Source organism: Lissotriton helveticus, chromosome 6, assembly GCF_964261635.1.
Source record: "Lissotriton helveticus chromosome 6, aLisHel1.1, whole genome shotgun sequence".
Classification (NCBI taxonomy): Eukaryota; Metazoa; Chordata; class Amphibia; order Caudata; family Salamandridae; genus Lissotriton; species Lissotriton helveticus.
The window spans coordinates 597,301,391-597,319,707 of NC_136067.1; the positions used below are offsets into that span (position 1 = coordinate 597,301,391).

At 43.8% G+C, this 18,317-nt stretch overlaps 1 protein-coding gene across 1 annotated transcript in view; it reads left to right on the plus strand.

Moving 5' to 3' along the window:
- The window catches only part of KCNQ5 (potassium voltage-gated channel subfamily Q member 5), a 1,025,261-nt gene that overhangs the window by 985,907 nt on the left and 21,037 nt on the right, over positions 1-18,317 (plus strand). The window contains exons 12-13 of the mRNA XM_078647596.1: positions 7,104-7,235; positions 14,707-14,833. Of these exons, the coding sequence (XP_078503722.1) occupies positions 7,104-7,235; positions 14,707-14,833 (259 nt within the window). The remainder of the gene's footprint in view (positions 1-7,103; positions 7,236-14,706; positions 14,834-18,317) is intronic.

Below are 18,317 nucleotides of genomic sequence, written 5' to 3' on the forward strand. Positions count from 1 at the left end.
CCTCTTTCTGTCCTCTTTTTCCAAAATGGTACTGTTCCATGATGGTGCTGACTTTCGGCAAGAAATGTATATCTAATTTTTCAAACTTATTTCATATTCTTTTAGACCTCTGGCATCGTTAGCATTCAGGTCGGGGAGATGTTCCAGAATTTCTTGACCCTCAGCCCCTAGGTAGTGTAATAACAAAGCTACTTTCCTTTCCAAACCTAGATTAGGACCACATACCACTGCATAGTTTTGAAAAACCTTTTTCCATTTGATCCACTTCAGAGTAGGCTCCCCTGGTGTGACCAAGAAGAATGGTGGAGGTCTAACATTCTGCATTTTATGTATATGGGATAGAACACTTGTACCAAATAAATTATTTAAAAACTCCCTTCCTATTTTGTCCCTAAGTTCTCAACACCACCCACCAGTTACAAATTCACACACCACCCAGTAAACAACTGAGTCAAAAGTTTTGATAATGAAATTACAAATGTGCTGTAGCAATGAAACAGCGATAGAACAAAAACCTCCCACTAGATGGCGTAGTTAGTCCATTTGGTGCCTTTTGAAAGTGATAGCCTGCTCTTTTACGTGTTATAAGCTGGAAACTTTGTCTTGTTCACAGACAGACACCTTGGCTGACATGAATGGTTGAAAGTACCTGAGCACTGTCATTCGCATGTAGACTCAGCTGAGACAGCGTGCGCAAAAAGAAAAGACAGTTGGAAAATGCGTGCTCATTATGGGACAAGTTCAACACTCCGGGCCCGATTCACAGAACTAACTTAAGACAAAATCCTAAACTTACTACCATTTTGGTATTCACAGAAGGCACTTACTCATTTTGGTATTCACAGAATGCACTTACTCATTTCGGTATTCACAGAAGTTAGGAGTCCTAACTTTAGGACTCTTAAATGCCTTCTGTGAATACCGAAAGTCTTAAAGTTAGGATTTTTCTAAATTTAGTAGTAGTAAAGTTAGGACTCCTAACTTTAGGACTCCTAAATGCCTTTTGTGAATACCGAAAGTCTTAAAATTAGGATTTTTCTCAATTTAGCAGTAGTAAAGTTAGGACTCCTAACTTTTGGACTCCTAAATGCATTCTGTGAATACCGAAAGTCTTAAAATTGGGTTTTTTCTCAGTTTAGTAGTAGTAAAGTTAGGACTCCTTACTTTAGAACTCCTAAATGCCTGCTGTGAATCCTGAAAGTCTTAAAATTAGGATTTTTCTCAATTTAGTAGTAGTAAAGTTAGGACTCCTAACTTTTGGACTCCTATATGCCTTCTGTGAATACCGAAAGTCTTAAAATTGGGATTTTTCTCAGTTTAGTAGTAGTAGTATCAACAAAAATACAATAAGAGGACTTGACATAAAAACTGCACTAATAATCGCAAAGCGCCAATGTTAGTCAATTGTTGTGATAGAGCTCAGGTCAGACACAAAAAGTGGATTGGTGCCAGTTGTCAGAAGTGCAAAAAAAATTCAAAGTACTAATCCAAAAAGGGGCATTATTATTTGTTTGAAGAAAAAGCTGTCTCCCTATATGAAAAATCAGAAATTGTAGCTGATGCCATACCAATCGCAGGCTGGTGCCACTAATGCCTTGGAGCTTTTGAAGTGTTTACTTGTAAAAGTCTATAGGTCTCAAAACAAAGAATGACAGTCACTCCTCATTTTGGGCTACAAGACCTACATAGGGCTGACAGACTAATATTTAAAATAAAAATAGAGATCTTTACCTGTCAAAAAGGGTTATTTTGACAGGTGGCACTGCAAGTTTTACACTGCAGCAGGCAAGCTACACAGGGTAAGCCTATAACCATATTTGTACTACCATTGTAAGGATAGCACCAAAAGTGCTACAATCCACAGGTCATATTTAACTTTCAGGCTTCGAGTGCACTTTCTTCAGCATGTACTGGAGACTTGCAGGCAGGTTAAATGTGACAATCAGGAATAGGCTGATTTAACAAGGTTTGAAGGTGAAACACAAGCACTTTGCTGTTGGTTAACACAGGTGAAGTGTACAGTGCTCTAAAACCAGAAGAAGTCAGGTCTAGCAAAAGGCAAAAAATCTGGGGTGACCACACAGAAAAAGGCAAATATCCCACAGAATACGAGTGAGATAAAAATGTACTCTTTAGTGGAATTTATTACCTGGAACGCAAAATCAATCTAGAGTCATGACCATAAGGCTTCCTCACTTTCAGAACCCGACCTCAGAGACAACATCTAGAAACCTACCTAACTCCTAAAAATCATATCATCCATTTTATTTCGAAAACATTTAGAAGGGAGTGAACAACTTCTCTGGATAAGGGAACAAAGAAAAGGCTTTTGGAATACTGGATTTGGTCATTTCAGTAAGGGTTCGGCTGGGAAGAAAGGGGAGTAAATAGATTTGTCCAGAAACTCTGCAACCATAACCTCCAACCCCGTCCACCTGAGAAATTAGCTGAAGGGTTTCTGCCTATGGTAGGGGAGTGTATCTGCATCACACTGCATTGGACGTATCCAACTGAATCTTAGCGAATCTCTTTCTGAAAAAACAAATATGGCTAAACTTCTACTGAATGGATCTGTGTCCTGATATTTCACAAGCTTGAGGAGCAAACAGGAATCTTCCTGTAAATTGTGATTATGATTGGTTATCCATGATTGGCATATTTGATTTACTGGTATGTCCCTAATAAAGTGCACTGGGTGTGCCCAGGGCCTATAAATCAAATGCAACTAGTGAGTCTGTAGCACTGATTGTGCACCCTCTGGCCAGCCCCTTTCTATTTTCTTACATATAGGTAACCCCTTAGGGAGGCCCAAGGTAACCCCCAATGGGCAGGGTGCAGTGTATATTAGATGTACAACATTTACTGTTGTGTTTTACAGGTCCTGGTAGTGAAATACTGTGTATTGCAAGAAATCGCTTTCCCATAGGCTATCATTGGATCTGCCTTGTAACATTTAACAAGTGTAACTTTCAAGTGGGAACAGCTAGAGGTTTGGAGTTTGGGGTCTCTGAACTCAGAATCTAATAACATGTTTTAGTAAAGGTGGTTTTTAAACTATATGTTTGAAAAGGCCACTTTTAGAAAGAGGAACTTTTCTTGTTTAACCATCCTGTGTGCTTCTGCCAGCTTGTGGATTCACTGTCTGGTTTTAGACTGACAAGTGCATTCACTCCAGACACTCACACAAAGAAAGCAGAGGTGTGCCCTGCATATGCTGATGAGTCATCCTCGGCTGGAGTGCTGAGAGGAGTTGTCACTGGCACCTGACTAGGCTGTGACTGCCCCGCACAATGCTGTCTCCACCCCCTGTCGTGTGGCTGGACTAGGGAGGACATAACTAGTTTCACTGAGCAAGAGAGACTTTCTGAATAAAAACTTTAAAGGGGAAAAGGAGTATAAATATTAGACCTAAACGGCCGGTCCTTACCTCCCCTGACTGCGGTAGTGGAGCCTGATCGGTATAGATATGCTGGGGGACGTCTGGAAGAGGGGACAGGTGGTAGAATTCACGGCTCTTCAATCGAAATTCCAGATGGGTGATGGCGAATTCCTCCATTATCAACAATTCAAACGCGCCCTATCCCTGCATCTGACACAGGGGGATCAGGTCCATGACTATGCCCCACTCGAGGATAGGCTACTGTTGGACCCCATGATTGATAAGGCCATATCACTCACCTATAAGAAGCTCATTAATAATATTCCTGATATCTTAGGGCCACTGAGGGAGAATTGGGAATCCAACCTGGGTTTGTTAGAGGACGACGACTGGAATGAGGCCCTGCAGTGTCCCAGGGAGGTGGCGATTCGAGCCCGATTCAGGCTGGTGCAGCTGCGCATCCTTCACAGGTCCTACACCCCTCGAACGGTACAATTCAGGATGGGATACGCAGCATCACACTTTTGTTTGAGAGGTTGTGGGGAGGAGGGCACATTCTTTCACATCCTCTGGGACTGCCCTAAGATCCATGCGTACTGGGTCAGTCTGAAGGATATAATGGAGGAGGTGGTGAGAGCGGAGGTGCCACTGGAGGCTAGATGGCACGTGCTGGGGCTCACGGGGGACATTACGTGGCCTAAAGGAGACAAGACATGGCTGGCCTTTGCGAGCATGGTGGCTAAACGTAACATCGCAAGACTTTGGGGGAGTGACTTAATACCGACGATAGAAGAATGGGAGCGAGATATGGACTGGTGTCCGAGGGCTGAGAAGGTCATCTATAACAGCAGAGGATGCCCCAAAAAATGGGAAAAGATATGGCAGGCTTGGAGACGATATAGAGGGGAATGGAGGGATACCCCAGAGGCCTCTCCGTAGGGGTCTCCCCCACTGGATTCCACGGACTGTGTATCCTTGCAACACCCACTCTCTGGGAAACCATGCGCCCCGATTGGTATCAGAGTATGAACACACAGCAGAGGGGAGAAGGGAGGTAGGGGGGAGGGTCTTGGCCGGGGAGGGGGGATAGGACAGGGGGAGGGGCGAATTATCAGACCCACTCATAATTGTTAGTGCATGACCTGGGGGGTAATCTGTTCCTTTGTCCGTTACTGGCTGGTTTATTCTACTCATTCACTATGTAATTACTAATGCACTCTCCTTGCTACCTGATGTGTCTTTTGATGGAGCTGTTATGTTTCAATAAAAAGATTAAAAAATATATATATATTAGACCTAAAACCCCAGAACTTTATATTGCTTCTGGACTAAGGGCACCCTGCCAAGAAACAGAGCTGAAGAGCTTCCAGGAGGAGTACTGCCTGTTTGCTGTGTGTTGCTTTGTTGAGTTGTCCTGCAGTTGTTGCTTCTCTCTGTGGGCAGTGAAAAGAAATAGACGTTTGCCTTACTGTAGTAACCTGCTCAGAAGATCTCCAAGGGCTTCAAGTAGAGCATGCTTCCTGCTCTTAAGTCTCAGGGACAGAAAACTTTACTTGCAGCATCCCTGAACTCCACTGCTGGAAGTTCTGACCTGCCTTAGGTGCCAAATCCAGTTCTGGGCTTTTGGAGGTTGTTCCTGCTGCTAAGAACTACAAAGAACTGAAGAAATGTACAAAACCGACACTTCGCCCTTTTGAGGCTGAAATTTCCAACGGTGCACTGCCGTGCGGGAGAACATCCTGACAAACTGCCATGTGGCCGAAGAAATTGACGCAGAGCCTGTCAGCGGCCCGAAGAATTGATGCATGCCGAGTTCGACGCACTGATCTCCAAAGCCTAAGACCCCCGCACAACTCCGACGCAGGCCCTGCTGTGCGGCTACAAGAACAATACATCGTGAGACTACAGCATGCCCCGGATTTCTTTGCATCATTTCTATACACCATGCATCACCGACGCAGTACCTGCAGACCAGAACCATCTTGCAAATGACGCTTCTCTTGCCCCTACAGTCTAAATTACACGCATCAATTCTCCTGCATCCAGCAGAACTGACACATCACCTCCCCAAGGACCCAGGAACTGATGCATTGCTGTGTTTCCCGAGGCTTCCCTCCTCTGCGGCTATTTTGCTTTGTGGAGTTTGACGCATTAGAGGTAATGTGTGTAAAAATCACACATCTATAGTTTTTTATGGATAGAATTTCTTGAAACCTTTTAAAAGTCATATTTTGAGATGTGGATGTTGGATTTTTCTCATTTTGGTCTTGTTTGGTTTAGATAAAGATAGTTTATTTTTCTAAACTGGTGTGGTGTCCATTTGTAGTGTTTTCACTGTGTCACTGTGTGTGTTATGTACGGATGTATGACATTACAACGCATGCTTTTACATCGCATGCTTTTACAACACGGTTTTTACAACGCATACCATTACAACGCATAGCGCTTTTAGGCGCTGAATAGTGAATTGTTTAATTTACTATTCCAACTCCAGTCCCCGTGGATAGTAGGGAAGGTGTTGGATTTATTTATTTGATTTATTTTGAGAATTTTATAGAGCGCGCAGCGGCCCCAACGGGGCGTCCCGGCGCTGAAACTCTGAAAAAAGAGAGGTACATTAAACACATTCCCTATCCTAGAGCGCCCCCCAGCGCAATGCGTTGTAATGGTTTGTGTTGTAAAAGTTGCGTTGTAAAGGCACTGCGTGGTAAAAGTTGCGTTGTAAAGGTTGTTTACCGTTATGTACAAATACTTCACACATTGTCTCTGAGATAAGCCTATCCACTCGTGCCAAGCTACCAAGGAGCTGAGCAGGGGTTATCTAGGTGTGTAACTCCCTCATCCTGACTAGAAGGAAGGGTCCCTATTTGGACATGGTGCATACCTTTGCCAACTAGAGACCCCCATTTCTAACATTTCCTTATCAGGTTACTCACTTTTTATAAAAATAACTATACCAAGATACATTTCCCTGGTTAAATGAAAATAAGGTTGTCAGATGTGCACTACTCGTATAGTGTTGCTTGGTTCGTACTGCCTACAAGCCCACTGTGACATGATGTGACATGAAGTAGCAGCTGATTCTAATCAGATTCCTGGAGATTGATATTTGCATTAATAGGTGAATTTTCTCTTCGCACTACATAAATGTCTTTTGTGGTGTTTTGACCAGATGTGTGGCTCAAGCAGTGTTTTTTGTCGTGTACTGAATAAATTGAATGAATGAATGAGCTATACTTCTATAAGAGATTTGAAAATGTGTGCGATTTGTAGGCAGTAGCTTGTAATGGTCATCACATTTTGAGCAGGCAACGTGGATAATGGTAATCCTCTAGCTATGTAAACAATACATATATATGTTCATAACAATAATTTATATACCAAAGTGCCTGAAATTAGGATGGCTTACATGGTTGTGGGGATGTGTCTTCCACCATTATTAAAGAGTGGTATCTCCCTTAAGGGATGTGGACCTTAATGTACACTATGCTAATGATATATTCCACGCTAACTTGGTGAATGGTTATTCATAATTATGAATTTTTGTCTTCAAACTAAATTATCTCCAAGCAGCCTTGACTAATGCATCACAATTGGACAGAATACACTTTTATGTAGAATTCTAGGGTCTATCTCATTCCAATTAAAAGCCTACTTTGCCAAATGATCTTAATTGACAATGATGTGATAACATAGACTAACATGCAAACAATTTCCTCCACAGAATCATGAAGTTTCATGTTGCAAAGAGAAAGTTTAAAGAGACATTGAGACCATATGATGTCAAAGATGTGATTGAGCAATATTCAGCTGGTCATCTGGATATGTTATGTAGAATAAAGAGCCTTCAGACGCGGTGAGGATTTATTATCTGCACTATTCTGATGGTTTACGAGCACAATCCCTTACTCATTTATGATAATGTAATTGTTATTTTTTTTTTATATGATGCCACTGCTCTTCAAGCAACATGTAGTGATAGTGAAAAAGGCCAACATCTTGCCTCTTGTGTCACTCCAAGTATCTGTACAAGTTTAGAAATCACAACATGGAACGAGTGAATGTAACATCTAATTTGTGCAGTGGAAATTGAAGAACAGGTGCATAAGATTTAGAGGAACGTGATTACAAAAAGCACATTTCAAGTGTTGGGGTCAATATCTACGACTATCAGAGAGAAGGGTCACAATCTAAACATGAGCTATCGCTAAGGTTTAAAATTGCCCAAACGAAAAGACCTACAATAGGTTTCAACGAGGGTTAATTATGGATGGCCTGCTAGCCATCGAGTGAACAAAAGGAAGATAGTAACTACAGAATATTTGTGAGAATACAAATACAAATCCAGTACAATCAAAGAACCGAAAAGTCCAAACAAATTATAGTTAGAACGATACACATGTAATGGTAATGATGCAGTGTTTGGGACAACCCTATTACGATTGTCCTCAGACCGACCTTATTTCCGCCTGAGAAGTGAGGATAGCTAACATTTCATCAATCAATTTCAATTAACAGTGTAACCCATTTGGCTATAAAATAAAGATTAGGAATCAGTGACTATAGTTAAGAAGATTTATTAGAAATTAGAAATCAAGTTAAGGTACACGATTCTCAGCACCATGCTATAAAAATACAGAATAACAACTGGAAGCCCAACCTCCTAATGAGGTTTAGGCATACCAGTATTAAGCCAACGAGATGTTCAGTCAGAGGAATACAAAAGAATAACATTAATATCTGGTGCTCAATAAAGAGTTTTGATTCTCTCTTTTATACATGAGTAAATCTAAAATCATTTAAGTTAAAGTCCAAACTAAGATGATATTTTGATAGTTTAAGGAATCTCAAATTTGAGGGAAGTGCAGAAATATAGGAAGATTTGGGAAAATGCTGGAAGTGAGAATATTGCAGAAGCTTAGTCAAGAGTCTTTTCGTTTCTAAATGGTGATTTCTAAACTATACATTGCTAAAAACCTAGCAAGCCATTGGTGGTACACTGGTGAGTCGGGGTGCAACCAGGAAGATGCAATACAAATCATCAGGGGTTCCATTGTCCTTTTCCCTTCTAAAGTTGTAAGCTGTAACATTGGCAAAATATCCTGCACTAAACATGGGAACAACATCGACCTTACTCAAGCAAGCCATGCTGAAACATTGCAGAAGAGGACTCTTCAGTTAATGCTCTGCCTCTCCATGTTCCTTCATCAAGTTCTTCTTCTTGACTCTCTGTCTCTGTCTCTAATACAGTGTTGCATCTATTCTCAAACTAACAATGTGTGTGAATACACCTGCAAGGGAAAGTCATGTCAGCAGACATAGAAAATAGTATTTTCTGCAAAATCAAAAATAGGCCTACTTAGACAAGTTTTAGAATATTAAGTCAGTGGTGCACATTTAATATGAGTGGGCAAATGATTATGACTTGACAGTGCATTAGATTCATATTGTATGTGGCATACAGTAGATCTTTAATAAGCATGTGTAAATAAGTCTAAGAACTACATTTTATATGAAATATACAAGTAACATTAGAACACATATTACATAAATCCATTATCGTTCTGGAGTAAACACAGTCTAAATATGTGAGGATGGTTTTCTGTTCAATCATCTAAGCGTTAAATCTTGTTTAATGAGTTAAGGCACACAGTGTTATGGAAACATTCCCTAATTCTAACAGGAACTGTCAGTACATCTGGGGCACTTAGAGCAAGTGAATAAGAAGGGCTGTCATTCCTGAACTAGCTATAAATCACAAAAGGAGGGACTGGGGCTTTTTTATTAGGTCCAGCATACACACCCCTATAGATCAATGTAAAAAAACAGAGTATGCAGTTCCTAAGGAAGGCGGTGACTGAGGAGCAGAGAGGGGTTGTGTCCCAGGTGCCAGGAGGTTGAAAGAACAACTAGGAGCATCGCTCCTGATAGAGCGCGAGCTCACCCGTTCAACATACTCACCTGGGCCCATATATTTATATATATATATTAAAACAGGTAAATCTACACTCAATCAATTTAGATTTTACCATTCAAGATCTATACCATTTTTCTTACCAATCCAAGTCATCGATACCTATAGTCCTAAAGGATCAAGGGAGTTAGCAAGAAAATAGGCAGTAAATAACATTTAGTATTTAATAAAATAACCACAAACTCAAGGAAAAGTTTAAGTTCTTTTATCTAAGTAAATCTTAAAAGTTTTGAAAACCATGAAATCAATAATTTATTTTTCTATTTAGAGTGATACATATGCAAATAATTTGGAAAGTAATATTTTTAAGCATTCTGACAAAGAGTGGGTAGAGAAAAGGAAAACAGTACAATGACAAACCCACACTTTATAGTTACCTAGAATGGCGTAGTGACCAACCCTTGCCATGGGCTGATAACAAAGAACAAGAATCCCAAAGTGCAGGTGCCAGCGAGAAAGAACAGGTGCAGATCAGAATCAGGACAGGTTACGGACCAAATTGGATCAGGACAGGACCACCCAGGCTAAGACCAGCACCACAGCAAAAGTTCAAACGCCAGCGTAGTAAACCCTCTCTGCAGCTAACAGTCGAACCCCGATTGGGTCATCAAACTCCTTCCCAGAACCCCGATTGGGTTATCGAATCTTCTGACAGAGTGCTCCGCCAGCAACTCTGTTCTCGATCACCTATTGAGTGCGTTGGGTCAGTGACAGGTCAGCTATTCGGACAAGTCGGACAATTCAACTAGCTAAGCCTACCCTAGTTATACTATTTTCCAGGTCAGTGTACCACCCCCAAATGTGTGAATCCCACAATTTTATTGGACAAAAGACGAAGAGTAGTCATCACACCATATTGATATGAGGTAACTTGTCAATCATGTATTTAAATGTTCCCTCCCATTACTTTATCTTCCTATGTACTTTTTATTCTGCCCGGTAGTGAATGTAACAATAAGACATTCAAACAAAGTATTCAATTTCAGCTTCCTCTGGCAGGGTGAGGAGTTCACTCTTCTCATAGTTTTTTCCATCCATGTCAGATTGGCATGGGTTCAATGCCACAGCTTTAGCAGCTTGGGGATTCTTTTGCACAAGCACAGTTTCTCCAAAGATGGAGTTCAGAGGTACATTTAGGCCCAAATACGATACATGCAAGAATAGAAAAGAAAGAGTTTTAGAGACACAGAATAAAATGAATGCACTGTATACCACTTCTCTCTACTCTATTACCATTATTTTATTTAAACGATTGCATTAGAGGTTAAGCAAAACAAACAGCTTAGTCGAGCAGCGATGCAAGCATCTTGCAATTTAGGGCACAGAACAGCCATCTTAGTTCTAGTGAGCAGAAGCAAACGTTTCCCACCAAGTATGTCACGTGAGTGTAACAGACGCATGCGCACTAGAAAATCCTGCATAGAAGCAGCCATTTTAATGCAAGCGGATTATAGTTAGTAAAAGCACATTAACAAGCTTCCCCTGGATACCTAATATGTCGTATAATACAATATTAATATGACAAAACATGTTAGTTAGTACATTAATATTATTTTCGAGAAGGCTGAATACAAGCAAGTCACTTTACGTGTGCAACCTTGCTTCATCACTCGTATAAGGAGCGAGGGCCCTCACACACCCTGGAAGGTGACATGCTTCTTCAACAGGCAGTTCTTCGTTGGGCTGGCGCTGCAATGCCCAACAGGCTCCACAAAGGGGCCCTTTGCCCCGCATACTGTAATCCACTGATGTCATGACCTGTGTCATTTTCTTTACACCCCAGTCCAATCGCATGAAAACAAATAATTCAGAACTTTGGCCAGTATTACAGACAAGGACCATGTCTCAGGCCAGACCCAGATTTTCTTACAAAAGAACTGCAAACATTAAGGACATCATCATGCACACAAGTCCAACCACTCCCAGATTAAGACCACAACAACCATTGTGGTTGCTTCGCCCTGTGATGGGCCACTACCTGTGCAGGTCCTGCAGTGTGTGCCCTTTGACGCGTCCCTCAAAGCAGATTAGTCTGAGCCCTACTGACACAATGATCCAAAAAACCCATACTAACAGCAACATGAAGAACTGCATATATATCATCACATGTCCCTGCCAGAAATGCTGTGTAGGGGTGACTACCAGGGCAGTCAAGACCAGAATTACCAAACACTGCACCATTGTGAGGTGCGGTAGGAGTACGACCAAAATGCTCACCCACTACGTAGAGGTGGGACACAACCCGGACGATATGTACTGGACGATAATAGAAGCCCATACCAACATAAGCATGAGAGCTCTGTTTTGCAAAGAACAATGCTGGGTGTATCGCCTTGACACCCACCACACAGCCCTGAATGATGATATACAATGGGTCGAGGTGTCAAGGTGACATCTTGCACCATGTTATTATTCTGACCCTTCTCTTCTTATGTAGGCTCACCCATACCTTTGAATGTGCTCCATCTTACCAGTTTGCATAAGCCTTGCCTCTAGGCCACACAGAACCCACCATGGCCGCACGGCTCCTCCGTGCATACAATATTTTTTGCGGGGGAGAGATTTAATTTCTAGAGTAATCCTATATACTTTAATCAATACGGAGTGGGACGTTTTTATCCAACTAGGGACACTATGCCCCTGCACACTCGTGCCCTCCTGAATGCCTCGCATCATTACTTTCTGGGGAGTCATCAATGCCTTGTCAATAACTTAACCTACACTTACAGAGGTTCACACTATCATGTTCGAACCCTTGTAAGATGGCCCCCAAACGGAAGATTCCAAGATGGCGTCTACGCCTTGCTGCACTCCGCACAAGTCCTCACGCCAGCTTTTCCTTACACACCAGTCATGCTGGCATTAAGATCCCCTCCCACTCTGAAGCACAGCACTTTCTGTGTGCACCAAACCTGGGTAGGTCGCATACCCTGCGGAGCGCAAATCACTATGAGTACCTACGCTACCCCCCTGATATTTACCATGACCTGCAGCGACACTGTTGCATATTTGTTACAAGACCTGGACCACCTCTCTCCTCCACCTGAGAGATCGGGTCACAGCCTCTAGGGGCCTCAGCCATGAGGCCATCCCCTTTCTTTACCACAATTGGGCGTCCCACATGGAACTGTGCCCCTTTAGCACTACCAAGGATCATGTACTTACAGTTTGTTATGTTTCCCTGGCTTTAGCTGGGGTACGCTTGACAAGAGGTGATTCAGGCTCCTCCCCCTCCCTCCCATGCTCATTGGCATCCCCAACTATGCCTCGGGCTACTGTGTTTAAGCGGACATAACCCCTCTTGAGTGGGCACTCCCTGTTAGATTCACCACTTTACCCCTGTAGCAAAGCCTCTTCACAGATCTGGGTAAGCCATTTTCCCAGACCTACAACTCGTACCTGGCATTCTGTGTGGCCGGGTGTTGGGTCTACATATTGGTGGGGGTGCGCCTCTACCACTACGACCATCACCTTCTTCATATATTTTAATTATCACACTATTTTCATAACACTACAAAATGATTGTTTATATTTTGAACTGCATAGCTAATTAACTACCACCGTCAAGGATGATTAAAGAACCATACAAGGAATAGTACATTGCTTTATTTATTTTGAAGCCTTTGAAGTTATTTACGTTAGTTTGTGTACCCTGGCCTGTTTATTTAACATATCTGTTTCCATTTTTGTCCTGCAACAATCCAACATCGCACTCCCCAGCATCGGAATCCTGATTGCCTGGGCGAACTTACTGTGTCAGTTTTATTCTACCTCCAGGTGTAACCAGAAGGTACCTTGTTTTTTACTTGTGATGGACTACATCACGAGTACAGCTATCGTGGTACGTCACTTCACACACACTCAATCCATCCCTGTTCGAGTAGATGAGGATCACTTGGTCCTGTCGAAATGCCGAGATCCCTTGGACTTTAAACAGACATGAAACATGTTGATCCCATTCACTACACACATACTATTTTGAGCTCGAGAGGTTATATATTTCCCCTCTACAGCCACGACTTAACAGTCCTCGTTTTAATTATAGCATACAAACCCAGTGCATAAAGGATATCTTGTGGGTTTGCTTATAGCTATTTTTAATTCTCACTCGCACTTTCCCGTTTCTACTCAATTATTGTTTTGCTCCCGCCATCCCTCAAACTTCACATCTGCAAAAAGAGAAGACCTCCGGCAAAGAGCCCCTACATGAGTCCCGTTGGGTATTGCAGCACCGGCCCAATGAGGAGCTGCTTGATACTGAAGCCAGGGGCGGCCTTAGGCATGTGCAAGCTGTGCACCTGCACAGGGCCACCGAACCCTAGGGGCCACCACGCCAATAAATATCCTTCATATAAGAATCCTCTGAGGATGGATACATATTTGCCTGGCGGCTCCTGGCAGGGATTTGGCAGCCTCCGGCTCTATTCCACTTCCAAACACACTGACCCCCCCCCCTTCACTGGTCTCTGCGCTCCGCCCCGCCCGGACCCCCTCTTCCGGGGCCCCCTACCTACGCACCCTGCCCAGGGCCACCATGAGCCTCGAGCCACCCCTGCTGAAGCATGACACCTTCCGGGGTGTGTGAGGGTCCATGCCAAGACTTGGAACTCCCTCCCCATCCACCTTCGGCTGACCCAGGACCATCTCGCCTTCAGGAAACAACTCAAGACCTGGCTGTTCGAGCAGTAGCATACCCCTCCCCCCAAGCACCTTGAGACCCTCCGGGTGAGTAGTGCGCTATACAAATGGCATGATTGATTGATTGATTGATGCTCCTTATAGGAGCTTCTCACATGTTGTCCTTTCAACCTCCTGGCACCTGGGACACAATCCCGCTCTTTTCCTCAGTCACCACCGTACTTACCTACCTTGTTTTTTGCCATTCCTGAACTAGCTCACATTGGATTAGAATTTAGGTTTACTGGTTTAAGTTGTGACTAAGGAGCAAGCCTAGATTGTACACCTTTAATTGCATGAATCAGTTTCGTGTTTTAACTCAGCAGTGATGCGGCCCTACATATAACAACAGTTATGCATATTAAAAATACCTTCAAATAGAACATAATCTGTGCTTCAGCTAATTATTGTCCTGCTTCTGATAAAATATCATATCACAAAGGATGTTTTTTTTTCAAACTCCTAAGCCTTCCTTTTATGGTTCCAGTAGACTTTCTCTTCCGATAGCAAAGACGACATTTAGTCCTGATCAGGTGCGTTGAACGGATCATAGCTTCAGCTGTGTTTGAATTTGTTTGTAACTGCACTGTTAATCATCTGCGAGTCAGAATTATGTCGTTCTTGTGATAAACGTAATTTTTATTTAACTTCTGGTAATTATGTTCCTTAATTTTAGTGTTGATCAAATTCTTGGAAAAGGTCAAATCCCAACAGATAAGAAATTCCGAGATAAAAATGCTGTGGAAAATGATGCAAGTGATGACATCAGTATGTTAGGTCGTGTTGTCAAGGTGGAGAAACAGGTATGGTATGTTGATAGTGTATATGTTCTTGATACAAAAGTCGCATTTACAACTATGTATTTGATCTTTTATTTTTTTAAATATCAGACTCTTCCAAATACCTAGTGGAGGTAGATAGATCACAATCTTTGAATTTTGATCAGCTAAGATTAGAAAAACGGAAATCTGTAGTCACAAATGACAGGCCGAGATGTTAATTGCTATAGGGCCTCATTATCGCACGCCAGGTGCCTTTCTCTCAGAGATTACAGCTTCTGCAAGCAGGTAAAGTTTCCGGGCAAATAGTCCACGCCGCAACATTCTAAACTATAAAAGGAATCATGTCACTAAAAGTTTAAACCTAACTAAATATTGGCTCACACATGAAATTACGATAGGCCCAATTCACAAAAGAAAAGTGTTCGTATGTACACCTGCCTCTAATACACATGATTGACATAGATTAATACATGTAAGGGGATTCATGAACATTTTTAGACATCCTAGTCAGCTTCAATACTGACCCACACAGTTTGATCACCAGCGAAATGGCGACTGCCCAAGTCTGAGAACTGCCTCCTGCTCACTCTTGCATCCCCGTGTAACAGCAGGTGCCTACTGGCATACAAGCACAACTGGGCCTACTTGTCTCCGCCGGGAGATCTGCATCACTGCAAGTGATTTCCTGCCAACATGCATGTTTTTTTGTTTTTTTTGTCGTTACGGCCAAGGAGGGACGAAATGGCAGCCATCAGCATCCGCGGCTAGCTGATCTCACAACAGTATTCCCTGCAGTAACAGAGCCCGGTTTCTCAGGTGGGGGACAGAGTTGAGGTGGAGGAGCAGCACGGGGAAACTTTGAGGCTCCAAGCAGTCTAGCAATGTAAGCATGGTCCCCCACGATCACAGCTACACCATCCCCTTTTGTATCGCTTTGTTCACAGCTACACCAGAACTTCAGAGAGAGCCTGTCATCTGCACCAGGGTCCAAGGGGCAATGGCGTGAAATTTCATGATTCCTGGACCTGGAGCGGAGTGCTCCAGCTGGGCCCGATGTCTGAAGCAGCCTTGCACTGCGTGTTCCGTGTGCTGCCCGGGCAGTCTCCTGTTCTGCAACAGGAGCAGGACCCCCCCAAGCTGGAAGACTAACAAAAGTGACTGCTGGACTTGCCAGGAGTTTCGCTCCATTCCTCTCTGAAGGATTTCAGCTTGACCTTCAGGACTCAGTGAGTATGGGGATTGGGTAAGCCGTGCGGCATTCCCAGGGCAGATCACTCATGACACTGACTGAGCAAGCTCCAGAGGGTGCACCCACACACGTTCTGCCTATCTGTGGCCAGGACATACCAGTACCGGCATCTCCCCCCTCTGTGAATACTCCCGGTGAGTGGGGTGACAGTGCAGCAGGACACTGCAGCAGGACTCTGCTGCAGTGAGGCCAGAAATCTATGTCTGCCTCAAATCCAACATGGCAGCAGCAAAAGACAAGCATAAATACTCAATGCCTGACATGATCACTAGCTATACCTAGCAGCCTCCAAGGATCCTCTACTGGGCCCTCAACGATCTCCCCAGGAAGACCACGAGTAAGACCCGAACCAGGATCAGGCGCCAGTGACCCGGGCCTTCTTGGCGTCCTTGTTGAACTCACTCAAGGCAGATATTCAAGACCTCAAAAGGACCTCTTTCAAGAGCTGTGCAAAGTGAAACAGGACCTGAACTCTGTGGGTGAGCCGGTTTCATCCTGGAAGACAGTGTACTGGCAAGGAGCGAGTATGTTGAGATGCTGCAGCAAGAAATTATCCGCCTGAACGAACAACACAATGAGCTTCAGGCCCAGGCAGATGACTTGGAGAATTGTTCCCCCAGCAACAACGTCCACCTCTGGGGTGTACTAGTGGCCTCCAAGAACTCCGACATACAGAGCTACATTCAAGCACTGTTCTGCTCTATCCTGGGTTGGGATGAAAACACCTCCTTGGGGCTTGACAGGGTGCACAGAGTTGGTCGCCCTGGCAGCCCCAATACCAAACCACTGGACATCCTGGCCTGTGTTCATGATTTCCAGACCAAAGAAGGTATCATGAAAAAAGCAAGGGCTGCGCAACATATCCATTTCTGCGGACACCAAATAGGGATCTTCCAGGATGTCTCAGTACTCACCCTCCAGCGACGCAGAGACTTCAAGCCAATCACTGAGTTCCTACACTGCAAAGAAGTACTCCACAGTTGGGGTCACTCCTTCAAACTGGTTTCCGCTGGGAGGGCAAGCGGTTTTAATCGAAGATGCCGGGGAGGCACGCTGCATCCTGGTCCTGCCTGACGTCTCGCCTACACAATCGACATCTGGGTTCCCCGAGGCTTTCCCCGCGTGAACTACTGTGGCAGAAAGATAGCAAATAGAAGAAACACTCTCAAACAGGCCCGAAAGAACTGTCTCAAAAACATCAAGCTGTGATGGACAGTCTGGCATCTGGAACTGCCAAGACGGCCGCTTGACCATTTACACCTCTTGTTCCTGGGGACTTTAGCACACAAATATTTCCTGGGACTATACCTTCCTGCCTGGTCTGAGGCGATTGAAGGAGGGCTAAACACCTGCACTCAATCAAGACTTTCTTGGCGTGACCATGCCCAACTTCCAGTTCTCCATTTGCATTTAATTTACTAACATTAAGGCTTTGTTGTTAATGTTGTTGGGGGTTGTTATTCCTTTATCCTGCGCATCTCACAACTTTGATCACATCTATTCACCTGCTACAGGGCTCAGCTGCCCCCCCTCCCCTGGCCTGGCTTGGCCTCTCCAGCATCAATGATGCTTCCCTGTAGGGTAGAGATCTGATGTCTATCTTCCCAGGGCCCCCTGGAGATTACTACCTCCGGAGCAATGACACCGGGGGGATGTCGGTGGCCTCGCTTTGGGAGGCATTGAAGCTGGTAGTCAAGGGGGAACGGATTGCTATCGCAGCGGCAGACAACCGCCCCAGGAAGTAGAAACAGCAGGGTCTGGAGCAACAGGTCCTCGAGCAAGAAACCATCCACAAATGCACAGGGGCCAGAGGGTTTGGAGGAAGTTAGCAAAGGAGCACCTACAAATTAAACACCTGGACCTCGACAGGGCGAATACGCCCTGACCTGTATGAAGCTTTGGCTAAAACACATAGGGACACTGTCAAAATGATACATAATCCTCGGGGAGCTGAGGTTTGAGGAGGTATTCAGATCGCAGACATCTTTCAAGACTTCTACTAAACACTATGCACAGCCAATGACTGCCCTGTAGATAAAATCTTCTCTTATCTAAAGGCAACACCGATTCTCCCCGTCACACCTCGGGACTCTGAAAACTTGGAGAAACCTATTGAGATTGAAGAAGTGATCTCAGCTATTGCCTGTTATCCTCTACCAAAAATTGTGGATATGCTTATGTTATTAAAAGGAACAAGAGTTTTTCGCACTATAGATTTGAGGTCCTCATATCACCAGATCAGATTAGATGAGGAAT